The 19978-nt window shown below is 45.6% G+C and overlaps 1 protein-coding gene across 7 annotated transcripts in view; it reads right to left on the bottom strand.

Moving 5' to 3' along the window:
- Positions 1–19978, bottom strand: part of ADD2 (adducin 2) — a 114839-nt gene that overhangs the window by 22180 nt on the left and 72681 nt on the right. For all 7 annotated transcript variants that reach the window (XM_037807112.1, XM_037807111.1, XM_037807113.1 and 4 more), the window contains 6 exons: positions 16458–16609; positions 15968–16048; positions 11801–11950; positions 10258–10401; positions 8245–8343; positions 3531–3707 (listed from right to left, as the gene is read on the bottom strand). In XM_037807112.1, coding sequence (XP_037663040.1) covers positions 3531–3707; positions 8245–8343; positions 10258–10401; positions 11801–11950; positions 15968–16048; positions 16458–16609 — 803 coding nt within the window. The remainder of the gene's footprint in view (positions 1–3530; positions 3708–8244; positions 8344–10257; positions 10402–11800; positions 11951–15967; positions 16049–16457; positions 16610–19978) is intronic.

Raw genomic sequence — 19978 nt, 5'->3', positions numbered from 1 at the left:
CTATACAGTATTCCAATGAATGGACATATAATTTATCTAACCAATATCCTGCTGATGGACATTTTGTTTTCAAAATATTATAAACAATCCTGAAATGAGTATCTTCACACATTTTTCTTTAGGCAATTGAGTGATTCCCTCCTTGGAATAAATTCCTAGACTGAAAATTAATGGGTCAAAGAATGCACATATTAAGGTTTTAATATATTAGCACATCCAGCTTCCCAAAAGTTGAGTCAAGTTAAACTTCTACCAGTTCTCTTCCCTATCCCTCATGAATACTGGGATTTTTTGATTTATTGTTGAGCTAAAAAAAAAAAAAAAAAAAAAAAAAAAAAAAATTGGTAATTAGGTGAGTTAAAAATTAAATCTATTTTTTGTTCTTTTTTGATTACTAATAAAATTGGATAAAAATTGTAATTAATGGCCATTAGAGTATCTTCTTTTGTAAATTGTTCTTTATTCATTTCTCTTTGAGATGTTTATCTTTTTCACGTTGATTTCTAATATCTATTTACACATTAGCAATATTAATCTTTTGACTCACAGATGTTGCAAATATTTTCCCCCCATAGTTGGCCATTTAGCCTTGTTTATGGTAAGGAGAACAGTCTGTAGAAATGTAAATTTTGAAATTTTTTAATGAAGTCATATCTGTTGATATTTGTCATCATGATTTCAGACTTTCTGGCCATACTTGACAAGGTCTTTCCCAACACAAGACTATCAGAAGTATTCATTAGTGTTTTTTAATGCCTATTTGACTTCACTTTTTGTGTTCAAAGTTGTGATAAATTAGGAATTTATCTAATTAAAAGGAGTAAGGCGGTGATCCAGCCTTATTTCCTAAGTGGCTAGTATTCTATCAGTTCTAAATCGTGTAGCCCAGCCACTATTTATAAAATGCTTGCTTATCATATGTTAAATTCTCACATATTTTCAATCTGTTTCTGGACTCCTTAAGCTGTTCCTTTGATCTGCCTTTCCATTCTGCACTAGTGCTACACCATTTAGTTATAAAGCCTTAAAACCCATTACCACACAGTGGAACTAGTAGCCCTAATCGCTCTACTTTTATAAGATTTTCCCATTCATTCTGAATTTCACCTGGAAGAACATTTCTTTAAGTCCTTATACTCTCCCCCATTTTTAGGGAATTCTATTGATTTTATAGATTTATTTGGGAACAAGAGATCTCTTTACCCCATCAAGACTTTCTAATCAAGAATAACTTGGAGCTCTTTACTGATTTCAGGTTTTCTCTGATAGCTCTTGGTAATGTTTTACAGTTTTCTTTATATAAGCACTGCTTAATTTTTAATGATTTTGCCACATTTGCAAATGTGATTATTTTCTCCCATTATCAACTTTTCTACATTGTTAATCTTAAGATATAAAAAAGCTACTCATTTTTGCATACATTTTGTAATTGCCACCTTCAAAGATCCTCATTCTTTCTAATATTTCTTTCAGTTGATTCTTTTGGACTTTATAGCCATGTAGCCATATTACCTATAAAGGATAATAATTTTGTCTCCAATATTTATATCTCCTATTCTTATACCTGATTGCATTGGGTTCTCAGAACAACATTAAATAACAGTGCTGAAAGTATGAATCTTTTTTTTTTTTTTGAGTGCAATGGAAATACTTTAAGTGTTTCACCTTAATACTGACTCTTGTTTTGAGAAAAACCATTTTAATGTTAAATAAGGACTCTCCTGTCCTATTTAACAACCTTTATTTGTAAACATTGATGTCAAATTTTTATGAAATAGCTTTTGGTATTTATTAAGAGATATCCAAAGTTCTTATCCTTTGGTTTGTTCATATCATGAAACATCTTTCAAAGATTTGTAATACTGAACCATCCTTGAATTCCAGGAATGAACACTCATTTCATTATTGCATATTATTATCCTAAAATTATTTTGGATAATGTGATGGTTAGGTTTACGTATCAACTTGGCCAGGTGACAGTGCCCAGGTGTCTGGCCAAGCAAGCACTGGCCTAACCATTACTGCAAGGGAATCTGTGGCTGGTTCATGAACCAGGAGGCTGGTTTATTAAATCATCAGTTAATTGACTGTACCTGTGACTGATTATATCAACGAAGGCCATGCCTTCCACAATGAGAGAATTCAATCAGCTGGATTTAATCCAATCAGTTGAAGACTTTTAAGGGAGAAGAGAAAGAACTTTCACTTCCTCTTCAGCCAGCCAGCCTCTCCTGGGGAGTTCATCAAAGACCTTCATTGGAGTTGCCAGTTGGCTGCCTGCCCTACAGAATTTGGACTCATGTAGCACCACAGTTGTGTGAGATACTTTTATAATATCTCACATTTACCGATATCTCCTGTTGGTTCTGTTTCCCTAGAGAACCCTAACTAATATAGATACTATTTGCTAGTTTTCACGCAATTTAATTCGACATTCACAGTGAGCTTGGTCTAAAAGTGTTATAATTTTTATGAGTTTTGGTATCCTTCTTTCTCTCTTCTCTTAAGCAGTTTAAATAGCATAGGAATTGTCTGTTTCTTATAAGTTTGAAAAAATTCCTGCCTGAAACCCCACAAAATGTTTTGTTTCAGCACAGATCACTCAGCACACAAAGTTCGTGAAAGTTGCATTTTCACTGTGGATTATACCTTTCATCATTATAAAGTGTCACCCCTGGTCACCTTGTAGAGATGATCTGGAGAAACTGGAGGCAGGAATATGTGTTAATTATTGCAAAGGCCTAGACCTGATAAAGAGGGTCCCAATGTGGTAGCAGCAAGGATGGGGAAAATGAATCAGATATAGAAATGTCACAAAGACAGATTTCATCTTTCACTTCTCTGAGTGAGGCTAAGAAGTTATAGTCTCTTCCTGCAATTAGCTCCTTACTCTATATGCTTTCCTCTCATTCTTAAATAGCCTCCTGTTTGTATCCCAGATCATCCGCTAAACTGTTAGCCCCTAGAAGAAGGAAGAATGTCTTAAAATTCTTTTGTATCCTTTAAAGGACCAGCCCACTTCTAGACACGTACCAACTAACCCCTTACATGAGTGGTTGCTTCCTTCCTTCATTTATTACAATAGGATATTGTTCTAATGCTGCTGCCTAGGAATAAAGAAATAAGCAGTATTATTACTTTCTGCATTGAAGTCATGAGATTAGAAAGAAAGGCAGAACTAACTACATAGGAGTGAGCTAACTACAATTTAAGAGAGGCTCTTTGATTTTTACTGTATTACTACCTCTAATTCCAACCTTTCTCTTTCTACTCCTTCTCCACAAAGTGCTCTGCAGGTATGGTGACACCCACAGCCCTTAGAAGGGAGTGGCAAAAGTCACTGTTTAAGAAAACTCAACTACTATTAGAATGACCACAGACTGTAAATCAAATTGCCAGTCAACAAGGCTTTAACATCTCTACCGGGACATGCAGTTCTCAGGCTGACCTGGTTAGTGCCTTGTGCTGCCTGGTTCTAGGCGACCAACTCTCAACGGACTGGCCTGGAAGGCTGGTGGCGGGAGACTCACCAGGTTGTCCAGCATCCTCATGAGGGCCTCAAACTCGTGCTCCCCCAGCCGGCTCTTCTGCATGGGCCCGAAGGTGCTCCCCGCCCATTGCACGGAGCCCACCTCGTGGGGCCGGTACTTCTCCTGCTCCAGGAGGATGAGGTTCTCCACTCCCCCGGCGCTGGACAGAGCGGACACCTGCGGGAACAGCAGACGGCCCTCACCTCGCATGCACGTGTGTGTGCACACACACCCACACACATCCTGCGCTCGTGTGTGTAACGGGAGGGTGGGGATCAGGGAGGAGAGAGCTTAGAACCAAAACATCTTGGAAACTGAGCTGAACTTGGTTTTCTCCTCTTGTGGAAAAACCACCCCAAGTTTGTTGGGCATGCATCCAACTCCAGGGAAAGAGTTGTTAGTAGTTGTATTCCTGTCAGTTCTTAGCAACTACAGTGAAAGAGGGAATAGCAAGAACCTTAAAAATAACACAATACAGAAGACGAAAAGGTCACCTGGCATACAGACCAACTTCAAATTGTGATTATTTCTGGAGAAGGAAGGGAGATTGTGCTTGGAAAGGGCTCCAAAGGGGACTTCAACTCTTGTCTGTGATATTTCTTTAAGAGGAAAAAATTGGAAACAAAGACTGTTAATATTTGTTAAAACTGAGCAGTGGGTAGTGGTGTCTGTCATATTATTCTCTGCATGTTTCTGTGTGAAATATTTTCCATACTTTTTAAAAAGTCACTTGAAAGAAAGAGGATGACTTCTAGGTCAATGAAACTTGAGTGTAGTCTGACTGAATGGATTCAGAGGCCTAAAAGACAAATGCATCCATCCTCAGTGGGGCTAGTCAGTTAAGGAAACCCAGAAAAAGGAGACAGATGAAATGTTGAGCATCACAGCCAGGCACGTGCAGATATTAGGCTATTTTCACCAAAAGACTTAGAGGATCTGTCTCACTGTCAAGGTTCCTTGGCAAAGAGATGATGCAGGTGATTGCAAGCAATTTACTTTTAGAATTAGGGCAAGAGGTATTTGTATGCATCAAGCAATTTTAGAATGATTCTAATAAACATTCAATTAATCTAACTAATTCCTTCATCTTCTAATTTCATGCTCACTAACATAATGTACATTCTATTTATCCCCATGTAACCACCACTCAGATCTAATTGGTTATGATCTGGCTTCCTAGATAACTCCAGCTACAGAGGGAGATGGTGGTTTTCAAGTATTCCAGCTAGAGAGTTGGGTGTTTTGCTCCATACATTAATACCTTAGCACCCTGATTAATACTTGATTTTTCCATGTGAGCTTGCTTGTTAATGGGGAATTGCTCTGACCATACAAACTTCCAGTGTTCCAGTTTTTGTGACAGCTGTTTTTTTTTAACTGAAAATGAATAGATCCTACTTAGCTTTCTGACAAACACAGGTTTATGAACCCATGAGGATCCAAGACAGACTCCAAAATGTGTTAAACCCATCAGAATGCCAAATGCCCCCTTGAGACTTCTTGGAGGTCAGTGAGGCCACCTTCCACAAATGACCGACATCATCCTGTGAAGAAGGGGCAGCAAGTGCACTCATTTCCCACACCCTCTACCTCCAAGACACGTCCAATCAGAGGCTCCATTTTCATCTTAAAAAGACAACCCCATTCCCTGGCAAAGACAGTCTTGTGCGACTGGATCTTTGAACTGGAATCAGCCTGAGAGGTCATTAACTCCATCCTACCTTGTTCAAGATCCTTGTCTAAAATTCCTAGAAGGAGGTCAACTCCACTGTTGTCCAACTGTTAGACGGGCAACAGTGAGTTGTATAGTCAGTTGAAATCTACCTTCTTACTCTGTTCATTCACAGTCCCAGGCCTACCTGTTGCTGCCTTGCTTTCTAATTCTGAAGTCCCTTATGCCAGGCACTGAGGCTGCGTGCAACGGAGTGCAACCCCAAAGGTCATGGATCCCAACTGGCCGATCCATCGCCTAGTTCATCCTAGACACTGATCTGGCCAGTGCAGGGCCACAGCCTCTGTCCATACCCCTCTGAGACCCTGAAATCCTGCCGTGAAGCCCCAGCTCCCTGAAGGGAGGGCCAGACCTTTCTGCAGACCCTTCCCATCCAACCTCTACAGCCCTGGAGAGGGGCACAATGCAGTGCTTAAGTGCATGGACTCCGGAGCCAGGGCACCGGGGTTTGAACCCTGGCTCTGCCCTTTACTCACTGTGGGACCTTGGGTAGGCTCTTTACCCTCTCTGTGCCTCAGTTTTCTCATCTTTAAAATGAAAATAATAGTACCTACCTCATGAGGATTATTTAAGATAATATTTGTAAAGGACTTAGAATAGTGCCTGGTGTACAGGAAGTGGCATATAAATGTTTTTGATTAAAAAAAAATTTTCTGAGGTTTTAGCATGAAAGGCCAAGAAGCAATACCACACGGGGACTGGTCAATCATGGAGAGGGGGAGAAGGAACAAACTGCCCAGATCTTTGCAGAGCCACCTCCTCCCACCTCCTCCCTCTCCCTCAATCAGTTTCCATGGCAATGGGTAGCAGATGGAGAAGAACTGTCTGAGCTTCTTCCCATCTGCTTACAAGCAGAGCAGGAGCTGCCTCTCCCAGCTGGAGATGACCCAGTTTCTTAGAACCCCAAACTGATGGGGAGCAAAGAGAACACAACCCCCAGGAGACCCGAATATGCTCTTCACCTTAAACCACTAAAATGACTGCAGCATGTCCACCTGCTTGCCAAGGTCATCAAGGGAGGAACCCAGGCCCACAGTGGGAACCACAGAGATTCAGTGCTGGCCACTGCATCAATCACCTGGCCAGGGGCTGCCACCCCAACAGCATCTGCAGATTGCTGGTACTGCGGCTCTTTCATGCCCTAATCTACCCATGCCTCTGACCTATTCTTCACTGTTCCCCTTCCACATCTTCTAGCCTTGTCCCTCCTTCTAGAAGCCTCCCTGTTCCTCCTGCTGCAAAAATAAAAGCCACCGGAGCTTGTCCAGGGAATATCTCCTCATTGTCTGATGTACTTTAACAAGGTTACATCAAACCGGTTCTGAAAAGAAAGTGACAGCAGGCAGGAAAAAGGGAAGCAGCCAGGAGGGCTGTGTGGGCCAGCGGCTGGTGGCTCTGCCCTTTGATCGCCCCCCAGTTGCTAGATGACCATTCTGCCTTTGGTTAAATCGCACAGTGGTCACTTTGGGGGGACGTGGAGACGGGAGAGATGTACTTCACTGTCTCCAGGAAACACGGACAGCTCTCTCCATTCATTTTATGGCTGGGCTCTTTCTGCAGAGATGAGGTTTTTCCCATGGGCTAATTTCTCATGGTAGCCTCCTCTGACAAAGGAAGATGGGGAACTCTGGAGAGTTCAGATGTGGGGAAGGGAAAGCCCCCGTATCAGAGGCTCCTCCAGGTTCTAACATGCAGCAGTGGCCGGGGCTCAGGGCCAGCCTCCCTGGTTGGTGGGGGACCACCACATCAGAAGGACATGGCCCTGGCCCTGTGTCCACCTTCTCTACCTGTCTCCATTTCCAGGGCAAATTCCACACCAGTTCCTCTAATGCTGCTTCATCACTGTTTTAACAACTGCCTTTGCAACACATTCCTTTAAATACTATTGAAAAGTCACCAGGTGTGGAGCCTGCACAAGTGATGCTTCTTCCCCTGGGGAACTCCTGAAAGGGCAGGCGTTCTTTCTGCAGGCACTGCCCTGCCCACACCGGCCAGCAGAGGGCGGACAGGACACCCAATGGGCCCTGCAGGGAGCTGGCTCATCAGGATCAGCCAGCTTCATCTACTGTCAACTGAGTCCTAAAATTCCATCAGCACAATCTCCCCTTATCTGAAAAGCCCTGTACTCAACAACCCTATAGGTCCCACATCTACAGCCAAGGAAAAGAGGCTCACGGAAGGCAAGTCCCGTGCCCAAGGGCCCGCAGCCCAGAGCTGGGAATGAGGGAGCCCAGGCCTGCCTGCTTTCCAGGGCTGGCAAGGCTCCCACTCACCCAGACCAACCTGCCACACTGAGAAGGAAGTGTACTTGGCCTACCCATCCAAGTCGTCTGGAAACACTATCAGATTCGTCTGTTTTCCTATTACTTCTCCATCAACTCCTCTCGAGGTCCCATCATCACTGGCACTTTCCAGCCTCCCTGCTCCTTTCTACTTAGGGGAACTTCTTCACAGGTCCCTGGACATCACCTTGGGGTTGCCCTGGCTGTTCAGGCCTGCTCTCAACTACTCTTTCTGGACTGGACCATGCTCCTGGCCTTTGTATTCTGGCACACACCTCCATCCCCACCCCTAGAAGGCCTGCCTGTATAGATTCTATTAGGCACAGCAAAGTGCAGCAGGTACACCTCCAGATAATGTATAAGCATAAAGAGCACTTACACACCCTATTACAATTTCCCCATGGCCTGCCCTCTCCCAACTCCAATGCATGAGCCCATGTAGCTCCCCCATCCTGAACAGTGGCCCTCGAGGGTTACGTATTGGTTGTTAGATAATGGCGATAGATTTTTTCAAGCCATAGAACTGATTCCAAGTATGAAACTTTGGAAAGATAAGGTGGTACCAAGGCAGAGAGGTAGAGCAGGTGCTTTTAGATGGCTCAAGGACTCCCTGAATCACAGCCAACGGGGCCACCGCCTTTGCCCACAGGCCCCCGTGAGAGCCAGCTGCTGGGCCCACTTCCCAGAGGAACCTGCTCACCTGGATCTCACATGCAGCCTGCAGGTGGAAGACCTTATAAAACGCCTCCTCTACGGTGTCACCTAGAGCAACCACTCCATGGTTTCTTAGCACCAGGATCTGTAGAGGAGTAAACAGCCAATTAAAACTTCAAGCCTTCCAGAGGAAGAGAACTGTTATTCTATTTAGATCAATTTCCATATCCAATCCCAGGGCTCCACATCCCACCACCTGTTATTCATTTCCCCTAGACCAACACCCCAATGTGATCCACATGTAATTTTAACCCAATGCATCCACCCTAAGAAATTGAAGTTGCTTTTAAAAACTGAGACTAAACAGTTTGGTGGATTTCTTTGGGTAATACCTATGATTTTAGGTCTTGAAGAGCTTAGAAGTCAGAAAAACAAGTATCTGCATTAACATGAATAAAATTATTTGATGTCCAATAAAGGGGTCCAACCTCAAAAGCAATCTCTTGCCCCCTGTGACTTAGTCTACTTGGGAGTCAAAACCCAAGGGGCCAGTTCTCTGAGAGGTGGCTCTGCAGAAACAGGTGAGGAACACGTGACAGGTCACATCCCCTCTCTGGACCTCAGGTCTCTGCTCTGTAAAAGTCATGAGGTTGAACATAACGAGGCCCCTCCCAGCTTTGGGATCCTGCGGTTCTATGAAGGTGGCCGCTGTGACCTCCTAATCTGATTTTACAGATGAGGAAACAGAAGCCAAAAGAAAATGAAGTCCTCCCGCTAATTAGGAACAGAATCTGAACTATACCCAGGTGTTGTCACAATTTGTGCAATGTTTCTGACTCAGCCAGGGGCAGGGGTGAAACAAGAGGAAGGAAAAAGAGAAACAATTTATACCAGGAGCATAACTCCCCAAGGTCGAGGTGCAAACACCCTGCCAGAAACTTTTCTTAGTTGGTTTTATCTTCAAGAACTCTCTGAAATGAGATGATACCTGCCTGGGAGCTCAATCAGATCAGCGTCTCCAATTTTTCCTTGAAGGAGCCTGGGCTGAGGCACGATGGCTTTAAACAGCTGAAAGGAGCTGGACTTTTTTCTTCTCAAGTGCCAGAGAAATGGAAAGAGATAATGTCTCTGGCCCACAAGAGGTTTTGCAAATAACAAATGCCCCATTGCTCCAATTCTTGCAGCACTTCATAGATGCCAAAATCTCAACCCTCACCCGGTGTTGGTAGTTACTCTTTAGAGAATGTCACAGAGAGAAGAACAGGGACATCTCATCCCCAGGTTAGAGAGGGAGGACAGGGAAACTGAGACGGAAAATGACCCAAGTGATAAATGCCCTTGGGTCCCAAAGTTCGTCCAGCACTAAGCTGATCTCCCCAGTTATATGTGCTGTTGCCAAAGTGGTCTTTAGACTTAACCTAATCAATGATGAGATTCCATTTTTCTCTATGAAGTTGGCAAAAAAAGAAAAGTGATGACACGTTTGGGAAGACTGCATGGAAAGTGCATTCTCATGTACTAGAAACATGAAGGTAAGAATGAACAAACTCGTGGGAGACAACCTGGCAACACAAATGGGAGTTTTTAAATGTACATCCCTAGGAATTTATCCTAAGAAAATAATCTCAAGCCCATACACACAGATTTTAGCCAAAAGGATTTTCATCAGTGTTTATATTAAAAGAAAATTCTTGGAAAAAACCCTCCAATATACCATACAGAACTGTGCAGATAAATAGCGGCACAGTCATTTATACAATGCGATATGATTTAATAATTTAAAAATGATGACCTAGAAGGATATTTAATAATGTAGAAAGATGTTTATATTGTTAAGGGAAATAAAGGAGAATATATTTTAGATCCTAGTTTTGTAAATACATGTGAATATAATTGGAGTGTGCACCAAAATCTCAGGGTAGTGTGATAGAGACTTTTATTTACATTTTTCGTTTATCTGCAACTTCGAAACACTCTCCAGTCAACATGTGTCACTTTTGGGATGTCAGCCTTAGACAATTCAACCCCAGGGCCTTTTCCCGGAAAAGCTGAGCCAAACCTTGCAGGTGGGTCCAAGGCACTTCTGCAGGTTGATACGATCCACTTCCTGCTCCATTTCCCCGTTGAAGTCGTAATAGGCCATGTCCCCCACCAGCAGGGCATCGTGGGAGACGGGCAGGAGGCCCCACTTCATGGCCGACACCTGCGAGAAGCAATGGGGATGGTGGCACCTGCTGCATCTCCTGGCCAGCACTTACCACCCCTCCACCGCTTCCCTCCCAGGCACATTGGGTTCCACTCTGGAGGCCAGCCATGGGGGAGGAGCAAGCACAAGACAAAGAACCACCCTCTGACTCTCTCTCCACCTGACCCTGGGTCTCGCTTTCCTGCTGCTGCCTCTAACATCTTTCCATTACAGTTTTAACAGCAGCCATGTCGATATAGCACCTTTAAAAACTGCTGGAAAGAATGCACTCGAGAGACCTTCTGTTGCTCCCCGCCTCCCCTGGGTTGTGCTTTTATCTCAGGACTCTGGGAAGAGGCAGGAAATGGGAGCATCTGCATCGGGCTGGGTGTCAAGCAGGACCCAGGCCCCCTGGGATGGGTCATGGAGACCCTCAGCCTGGGCATCAATCAGCGTGGGAATCAACCACGACCCCTAACAGAGGGCCCACTAAAACGATTTTACTAGCAACAGGGCAATACAAGGTCCTGGGAACAGGTAAAAACACAGGCTGTAGCTCCCACCCCCACCTTATATTAAAAGCAAGGACACAGACTGGCTTAGAAGAGCCTCTTCCCCTCCTCCACGCATGCTGCCCTCCACAATCAGCACAACTACTTCATGGGCTCTTAGCCCAGATTCTGGGGACCCATGACCTCATGACCAGTGTCCTCCTTGAAGAAACAGCAGGCCGAGGGATAGGTCTGCTCAGCCCCTTAGGTGTGTGGCCTGGGGTTCAGCCGGAGGAGCAAGCGTTGGAGGGACACCCAGCACTGATTGTCCACTCTGTTTCCAAGCAATGGGGTGGTGTCTTCGGTGCACGTGGAGAAATTATTAGAGAACCAACAAGGGGAGGGGAGAACAACCTGGGCTTGAGGTCTTCCTTCTACCCTTTCCTGTCCCCAGCTCTCGGCTCACCCTGGGCTATGAAAAAATGGATATGGCCAGGTGCCCACCATCTTGACACCTTCCATCGAGGCATCTCCTTGCCAGAGCCTGGCTGCATGAGGGCAGCACCGGCCCGTGAACAGCAGAGCTCAGGAGGCACGGTCACCTGGGTAGGTCCCCCAGTTGGTGTATGCAGCCAGGTGGGGACGTTATACATCTGAACCTTATCTCCCCAAACCCAGACTTCTCAGGTAGAAAAATGGAGAGAATGAGGATCTCCACATTGGGAGTTCCCAGTCCTCACCTTGGCCTGAGTTCCAGGAAATCCTTCCAGAACTGTTTAAAAGGATGAAATTGCTACTAGCTTGGGTAGTTCGTGTCTTTACCTCAGGGAGGGTCTCAGGGAAATAGGCAGCCTGGGCCCGGCTGCCGGTCTCAGGGAGTGAAGCGTTGGGTGCAGAGACCCCGGGGCTGGGGAGGGCCCACTCACCGCCGCTGTGGCCGGGGTGTGCAGGTGGATGACGCAGCGCACGTCGGGTCTGGCTGCATAGATGGCCGAGTGCAGGCAGAAGCCTGTGGTGTCCACTGGGAAGCAGCTGCTGCCCTTCTCCACAACCTCCCCCAGGATGTTCACCTTGATCTGGGGTAGGGGGAGGAGCAAGATGTGGGTCCTGGTGCAGGCAGAGCTCCTCTTCCCTCCCCACCCGCCTGACACACTCCAGCATATCCTGCACAAAGGCTAGGCCTGGCGCTGGGGAAGGTCAGGCTTCTGGCCCTCAGTGAGCTGACAGTGAATGGGGGAGACCACCAAGTAAATGGGGGATTACAATTCAGCATGGAAAATGCCAGGGTGCAGTTTCTCAAACTTCACAGTGCACACGAATCACCTGGAGATCTTGTTAAAATGCAGACTTTGATTCAGTAGGCTGGGGTGGGGCCTGAGATTCTGCATTTCTAACAAGCTCCCAGTAATGCCCATGCTGCCAGTCCACAGACCACGCTCTGAGCAGCAAGGAGCTAGAAGAGAGACATTCATAGAATTTCCAGACAGCTGGAGTCTGCACCCCCAGCCCCTAACCGGCCGATCAGAGAAGGCTTCCCAGAGGAGGTAATCTTTATATTAAGCTGAAACTTTTTCTTTTAAAAAATTTCAATTATACACAAAGGTGAAGAGAGTAGTGTAATGAACATTCATTTACCAACCCCCCAAAAGCAAGGTCTTAAAGAATGAGTGGAAAGCAGTCACTGGTCTTAGAATCTGCTTCTGACTTCAAGGGGCTGGTGGGTGTCCCTCCCAAAAATCATGTACGTGGGTGTGTATGTCTGCGTGTCTGTGTGAGAACCTGGAAAAGAAAAAAGCAGTTCTGACAGCTGGAGGCCAGAGGCTGGCCTGGCTGTGGCATTCTCTACTTGACAGAAACAATTTCACAGAACACAAGCATCAGAGGTCACTTTGTGGCGGTGATGCAAAAGACCACAATTTAACCATATCTAAGCACAGACAAAAACAAGAAAACTGCAACCACAAAAAAGATCATGTTCCCTTCTCCCAGCTAATAGGAGCGACTGCTGCTTCTTTACCAATGACAGTTTTAGTCTCCATCCATCCCCCCTTCCTGCCACCTAGACAAAAATTAATATAAAATCCAATCTTGGAATTGCCCCTGCATTCAATCCAAGGTAACTTCCCCTCCCTAACACAAACCCAAATGATGAAACAAGCTCCTGCTAATACCCTCTCACTGGCACGTGCCAGGACTCCCCCGGTGCAATAAGTCATGAACCTTACTTATTAACTACAGGTGTCCTGGACAGTAACAAGCTAGATTATAGTTTTTAACAATCTACACAGCTTTGTCCCTTAAAAGTGAAGCACCTAGTGGTGAGGGTAAATTTGTGACTGTGATTAATCCCACTGAGATGAGAAAATTTATGTTGTATATATGTTCCCACAATTAAAAAGAAGAGAGCAACTAAAGAGATAATGACAATTAAATGCAATACATGATCCTGGACCAGATCTAACAATGGAGAAAAGACTCAAAAGGACATAATTAGGACACATGAAAAAATTGGAATATAGGTTGTAAGCTTTATGTCAGTATTAAATGTCACGAATTTGATAACTGCACTTAAGGTGAATATAATATAAGAATATAATATTAAGGTGAATAACATAGATGAACAACCTTGTTTTGAGGAAATGTACATGAAGAATTAAGTGTTCAAGAAGCAGGATCAATGTAACCTACATTCAAATGTTTAGAAAATTGATAACTAGACAAATGGATGGATGATAAATGATTGGTAGATAGATTAGATAGATAGAATGACACAGTAAATGTGGAAAAATGTTAAAATAGGTGGATCTGGGTATCTGGGGAGATGGGGGAATGCTGGAGTTCTTCTGTAAGGTTTCTGTATTATTTTTGCAATTGCCCTGTAAGTTTGAAATTATTTCAAAATAAAGAGTCTAAGGGGGGAAAAATGAAGCTCCCACAGAATTCTGAATGTAGTACACGGGGATGTTCCATAATGTGCTCCCCACCATCCCAGAGAGCTGGGCAGACAAGCTGGGTAAGCAAAACAGTCAGATGCTGGTGTGGGGAAAGGAACATGTTACTGACACCATTTGTTTACACAGAAACATCAATAAGATGATCAACAAATCCCCTTTTGCAAAGTTCCACTTTAAGTGAATTTTACAGAATGAACATGACTCTGAAGCGGCAGGACCCCCAGGAGTGGGAGAATCTCTCCCAACTCCTCCAGATATTTTAAATCTGTGCGTGTTCAGTGCTAACCCTGGTTTTTCCTCCTTCAGCCCAGCTACCCCACTTCCTCGGATGTGTGGCCTCCTCAGAGTTCCCTCTCTGGAATGGTCCCTCTCCGAGCCCATGTATTCCTGTTGCATCCTTGGATGTGTGATCTGCTGTCACTCAAGGCTCTTTACAGCCTAACAGGGCAGCCCTCAGCCCCCATGGTGCCTTTGACTCCCCCTCTTGAAGACACATCCCCACAGGCACAGGATTTGGTGTATGGATGTTGCCATTTGTGCAAATTATGAAAAGAAGCCCAGTGCCAGGACATACAGCTTAGTGAGTGGAGAACAGGCTAGATTTCATTCCCTCCTCTCTCTCATCAACCAGACACCCTCGCACAGTACACAAACTGCACAACCATACTCGGCAGCCCTAAGTCTATGCACTTTCCCTGAGCATCTCATGCCCATGACTCTCAAATCTGTGTCTCTAGCCCAGATCTTCTTCCAAACCTATGATAACCAAATGCCAATTGACTTCTCCTGAACTTCCACAAGCTCCTCAAACTCAACCCCACACCTGAGTCAACTTATCAGCAGGCGCAGAATCTCCTTCTCAGCTTATGGTAATAGCCCCAACCTGTTGTCCTGCCATCATTTTGCCTCCATACAGGTGTGATCTTTCTACAATGGAAACCTGATCGTGGCACACACCTGCTTAAAATACTTCATGGCTCCGTGTGACCAATCGAATAAAGTCAAAGTGCCTTAACAATGTCATTTGTCATCTGGTCCCCATCCCCTTTCCAGCCTCACCCCCTAGATACTGAATTCTTGAGCCAGACTCATCCACACACCTGTCCTCCCAAATGCACCAAGACCTCGCACATACCTGGGCTTGCTGCATGCAACTCTCCTGCCAAGGACACACTTGTCTCCCCCAAACCACTCCCTCCCACAGTGACCTAACCTAAGTCTGTGTATTCCTGTTGGCTCATGAGGACCCTACTCTAGCACCATGCTTCTAACCTAGAAACTACCTTCTACAGCACCCCAGCTGGACAGGGCACCCCTTCTCCAAGCTCCCAAACTTCCCTATCTCTACTGGAGCTCAGTTCATTCAGAGTTTTCATTGCTGATTGCCTTGCCTGCTTCCCCCCAACTCCTCCCCACCACACTACATCCTCTAAGACAGGGCCTGTGCCATCCTCATTTCTGTGATCCCAGTTCTCACTCGGCCATGACCTTCTTGGATGACCTTGTGCAAATCACCATTTCTGGGCACCAGTATCCTCGGCTGTGACTTTAACAGCCTGGACCTGTGACTGACTGAGTAGCTGGGCTCTACCTCAAGCCTCACAGAGGTCCCCGTGGTGGGGTCCTCCTCTCCCAGCCGCAGCTCCTGCACTGAAGAAAGATCAGGCCTCTCCTGCTTCTAAGACAGTCCTTTCTACCGCTTTTTCCTCCCACCTAGAAATCTTTCCTGATCTAAACCAGCTCCTGAAGGGGGCCTAGACATCATCTCTAACAGTACCAGGACCAGGTAAGCCTCACACTGCTTCAGGACAAAGCACAGGCTCTTACTCTAACACAGACCGCCATCCACAAAGGCCTCCCTGCACCCAATCCCAAGCTGAGCCATCCCATGGACCTGCTCAGAGGACTCCAGGCCCCTCCATCCCTCCTCCTCCCTCCTGCTGCTCCTGCTGCCTGCTCCGCACACAGGGCCTCCCAGCCACATCAGGCACTGGACACTTAGTTTGCTTTGGTGTCCGTGGATCTCTGCCAAGCCAGTTTGTGAGCTCCTCTGGGGAGAGGACGAGAGTGGCCATCATGGAGATGACCTGTCACGGGAGAAGCAGAGGAAAAGGCAGCGAGACGCCAGGCTGTACTCACCAGGCTAGATGCCGTGACTTCACTGCAAGAAACCCCCTTAGGGCTAATTAGGAAGTGGTCCTGCTCCTTGCTGACTCTCAACTGGAGGAAAGACACAAGTTAGTTCTCAGGACAAAGGAGGGAGACAGGTCATTACAAGGGCACTGTTTGAATCCCTTCTTTCCCTGAACCCATCACACCCAAGTCTTCCTCCAAAGAACCTGAACCTCTCCCTGCACCCACAAGAGATGAAAAAGCCAGCCCCTTTATTTGGAGCTGAGGAAATGAAGCTACAAAAGGAATCTTAAAGTGGTCAAGGGTGGCCCTCGAGTTAGGGTCCAGGAATTCCTGGCTCCCCTTCCAGAGAAGTACCCCCAGGGCAGGTTGTCTGTTTTAGGTGGCCACAGTGCTCAGAGACCTGGGAAGGCCACCAGCAGTACCACAGGAGCTCCCCCTTTGCGTTCTGTGGGGGCCACTCCCAGCACCCCCCATTCCAAGAGGCTCTCCTCACCGTGACGTAGGTGTCGCTCAGCTGGGCCCAGCCGTAGAGGTCCAGGAGCCGGTAGACGCTGCTGATCTTGCACCGCATGAACCGCTCGCCCTTGGCCAGGTTCAGGGAGTCTGCCGTGTGGAGGTCGTTGATGGGCGTCATCACAGAGAAGTCTGCAGAGCGCAGGGACAGCACAGCCCGTGGGGGCTTGGGGCTCCCAACTGCCCTCCCCGTCCACATCCCAGGACCCCCCAAATTCTCACTGGCACCACCACTGCCCAAGAGACGCTCCCAGGCAGGGAATCGAATATTCTTTGGCCCTCAGGGCTGAGCTGGGGAGCCCTCATACAGGGGGAGAAAGTCCATAGAAGGGATACTGATGCCAGATAAAGTCCTCTGCTTATTTGGGTAAGAATGGAATTGCTTTTGGTCAAAAATCATGGCAAAACTCAAGGCCGCAGATATGAAGAGGTCTCAGAAGGCTAAGCCTACCACAAACCCTAAAGATGAAAACTGAATAAAAGCAAGAACAAATTTGAGTGGGAATGTGGCTATATTTCCTAAGTTTTAATAAAGAAGTCATTAATCGCTAAACCTGCTATTACCATGTTTTTGTTTTGCCTTGACCTGTGCTTTTTAACGTCCTAGGAGGTATACACTCTTCAAGCTGCTGCCAGCTGGGGCACATCCCCAGCTTCAGCTGACATCCCCTCCCGGGGCGTGAGCCTCCTCCCTTCGTCTGACCCCTCAAAGCAGGGGCTGCCTGCTTGCCTGGGGGCGCCCCTCTCCCACCACTGCCTTTGGGGCACTTTTTAGGCTGCTGGTTCTGCACCTGCCCTGCATACCCGTGGGCCTGGGAGGCAGGGCAAGAATGCAGACACCCCAGGAGGGTGTGGAGGTCAGCACAGGCAGTGCAGGCCACCAAGGCCAGCTGCACTTGTCATTGACCAGTACAACCAAGAAGCTCCAAATCATCTTGTCCCATCTCAGCAGGCCCCATATCACGTTGTTTAACTAGACCACGAAAGAATAACTTTCTCTCTGATTCGGAAACAGGGCAAATGGAAAGCCACATCAGCCAGGAAGTAGATTCCTCAACTCTTCTGGCAAGTCATAAACCCCCAGAAGTCAGGGCGTCTGGGTTGCCTGAGGGCTTGAGGCCTCAGGACAAGGCAAGTCTGCTCCTCTGCAGATAGATATGCAATCCCTAGGCTATCTGACTGGTTCCCTCTGGGAATTTTTCGGTGGTGTGGATGCGATTTGGAAATGGGCCTAAAGGATTGATAGTCTTGTCTTCAGAGAATCCGAAGGGTCTAGGAGTGGAGGTCCAGTCTATTCCATAAACCATGATGACCAAGGCCTGCTCACCTCGGGAAGGCAGGAGAGGGCATCTGAGCCCAGCACTCCAGTAAGCCTGGCGTCTAGGAACCAGTACAACAATCGATAGGAAAGGATTTCAGTTCAAAATGATGCCTGACTGGGAACTTCCTCTCCCAGCTTCCCACTAAAAATTTTAATGGATTAAAATGCCCTTCCAAAGCTTTCACCACCCTTATAAACCTTGCTGCTGCAAAATATGATGCAGGTCTTGTATCAGGTTTGCCATCAGTTGAAATGATGAGATGCTCTGAAATGTTGAGTGCAGACTGGGTGCTGTTGGACCAACACCAAGCAAGCAGAGCATGCCTGGAAACACTGCATGTCAAGAAAATGCACCCAAAGTCTGTACTGACCATGTGATACCCCTTCAGGGCATGTATCCAGTAAACATAGTTAACAGGGACAGTAGTGGTCCAAATCCCAGTTAGAACAACAAAATTCCAAAGTCAAGGATTTTTAATTCAATCTGACCAGCCTGGGATTCCTTCCCCCTCCCTATGCGTTCCCAGGCAAGAAACAGATCTCTTTGCCTCATTCTTGACAGCAAAAAATGGGAGACATATCAAAAGCATAAGGCCCCATGCAAAGCCAGGCAGGTGGGGCTACTGTTGAGAGGGTCTTCAGAGTTCTTTGAATTCTTCTCTTGCAAATAACTATCAAGTCCCAGGGATGGCCAGGAAACCAGAACAGGTCTGGAAACATTCACTCCATCACATCTTCCATACCCTGTATCAGAGAGAACTCCTTCCCCACACTGCAGAGCTTTGGCTATGGGCATTACCTCACTCCCAGGACCAAGGGGCAAGAGAAGGGGACAGGAGGACTAAACAGCAGTTCCCAATCCTCTGCTCTCAGAGACAAGACAAAGAATGCTTATTATGACAGGCCTCACAAAAAGGAGGCTGCCTGGAACTATATTCTATTTATGATTCAGATCTGAGCCATTTATTCAAAACCCCCAGAAAGCTAAGGCTGAAAGACATACTAATGCCAAGAAAAGAAAAAAAAAGCAACTATAAGGAAAATGGAGTTTGTTGGAGAACAACCTATCTGAGCTTGAACTCATGACATTTGGTACTTTCCGTCTCTGCATCCCCCGATACACAAATCAGATTTTCTGGCATCCATCTGTCTTCCTGGAAGATGCTAATCAATAAGGAAATGAGAAAAAAATGTTATGAAAATCCCAACCCCTAAACATGCATCCCCTGACTCAGATACTCTGAAAATGTACAAATCAGATTTCCTGGCAACCATCTGTCTTCCTGGAAGATGCTCATTGATAAGGAAACTGGAGAAAAAATGTTATGAAAAACACAACCACTAAACATGTTCCTCATCTAGGTGGATTTGTAAGTGAATAATAAATCTTTAAAAAAACACACTTCCTAGCTTAAACTCCATCAAAACAACGGAACTGGTGGAGCTCACCCTGATTAATTCTATTTCTTAATAGCAATACTAGATGAAGAGTACCCAAAAGTGAACTGCTGACAAATTTCATGTGTGAATACAAATGTAAAAATCCTTAATAAAATTCTAGCAAATCAAATCCAGAAGATATTTTTAAAAGAATGAATCATGATCATGAATGATTTATTCCAGGAATGAAAAAGGCATCCAATGTTCAGAAATCTATTAGTATAATTCATCACATCAACAGTTTAGGGGAAAGAAAAATCAATAAATGCCTCAAATGCATTTTATAAAATTCAACACCCATTTCTGAGCAAAACCCATAGTAAGCTGAAATAAAAAGATATTTCCTTAACATGACAAAGAATAATATTTCAACTCCTGTGGTAAAAGAATTTCTACTACAGTCAGAAATAAGATGAGGATGCCTACTCTCTAATCTATTATTACACATTGTTCTGAGAGTTCTAACAGACGCAATGAGAAAACTGGAAAAAAATAAGACAAAGGGTAAATTCCAGAAGGAAGGAGGCAAAATCATTATTTGCAGATAATGTGATTTTCTACATACAGAATCCAATAGAATTAACATACGAGTTCAGTAAGGGGTTACTTTAAAGGTATGTGTCTTCGCTGACTTTCCTAAAGGCTAGCTATAACCAGAAAGAAAATTGAATGAAGAAAGATTCAATTGTAATAACAAAGTCACATAAAATATCCAGGACACACTTAAAGAGAAATTAGTA

Source organism: Choloepus didactylus, chromosome 17 (assembly GCF_015220235.1).
Source record: "Choloepus didactylus isolate mChoDid1 chromosome 17, mChoDid1.pri, whole genome shotgun sequence".
NCBI lineage: Eukaryota > Metazoa > Chordata > Mammalia > Pilosa > Megalonychidae > Choloepus > Choloepus didactylus.
Note: the sequence above shows the minus strand (reverse complement) of the source record. Positions and strands in the feature narration are given on the sequence as shown.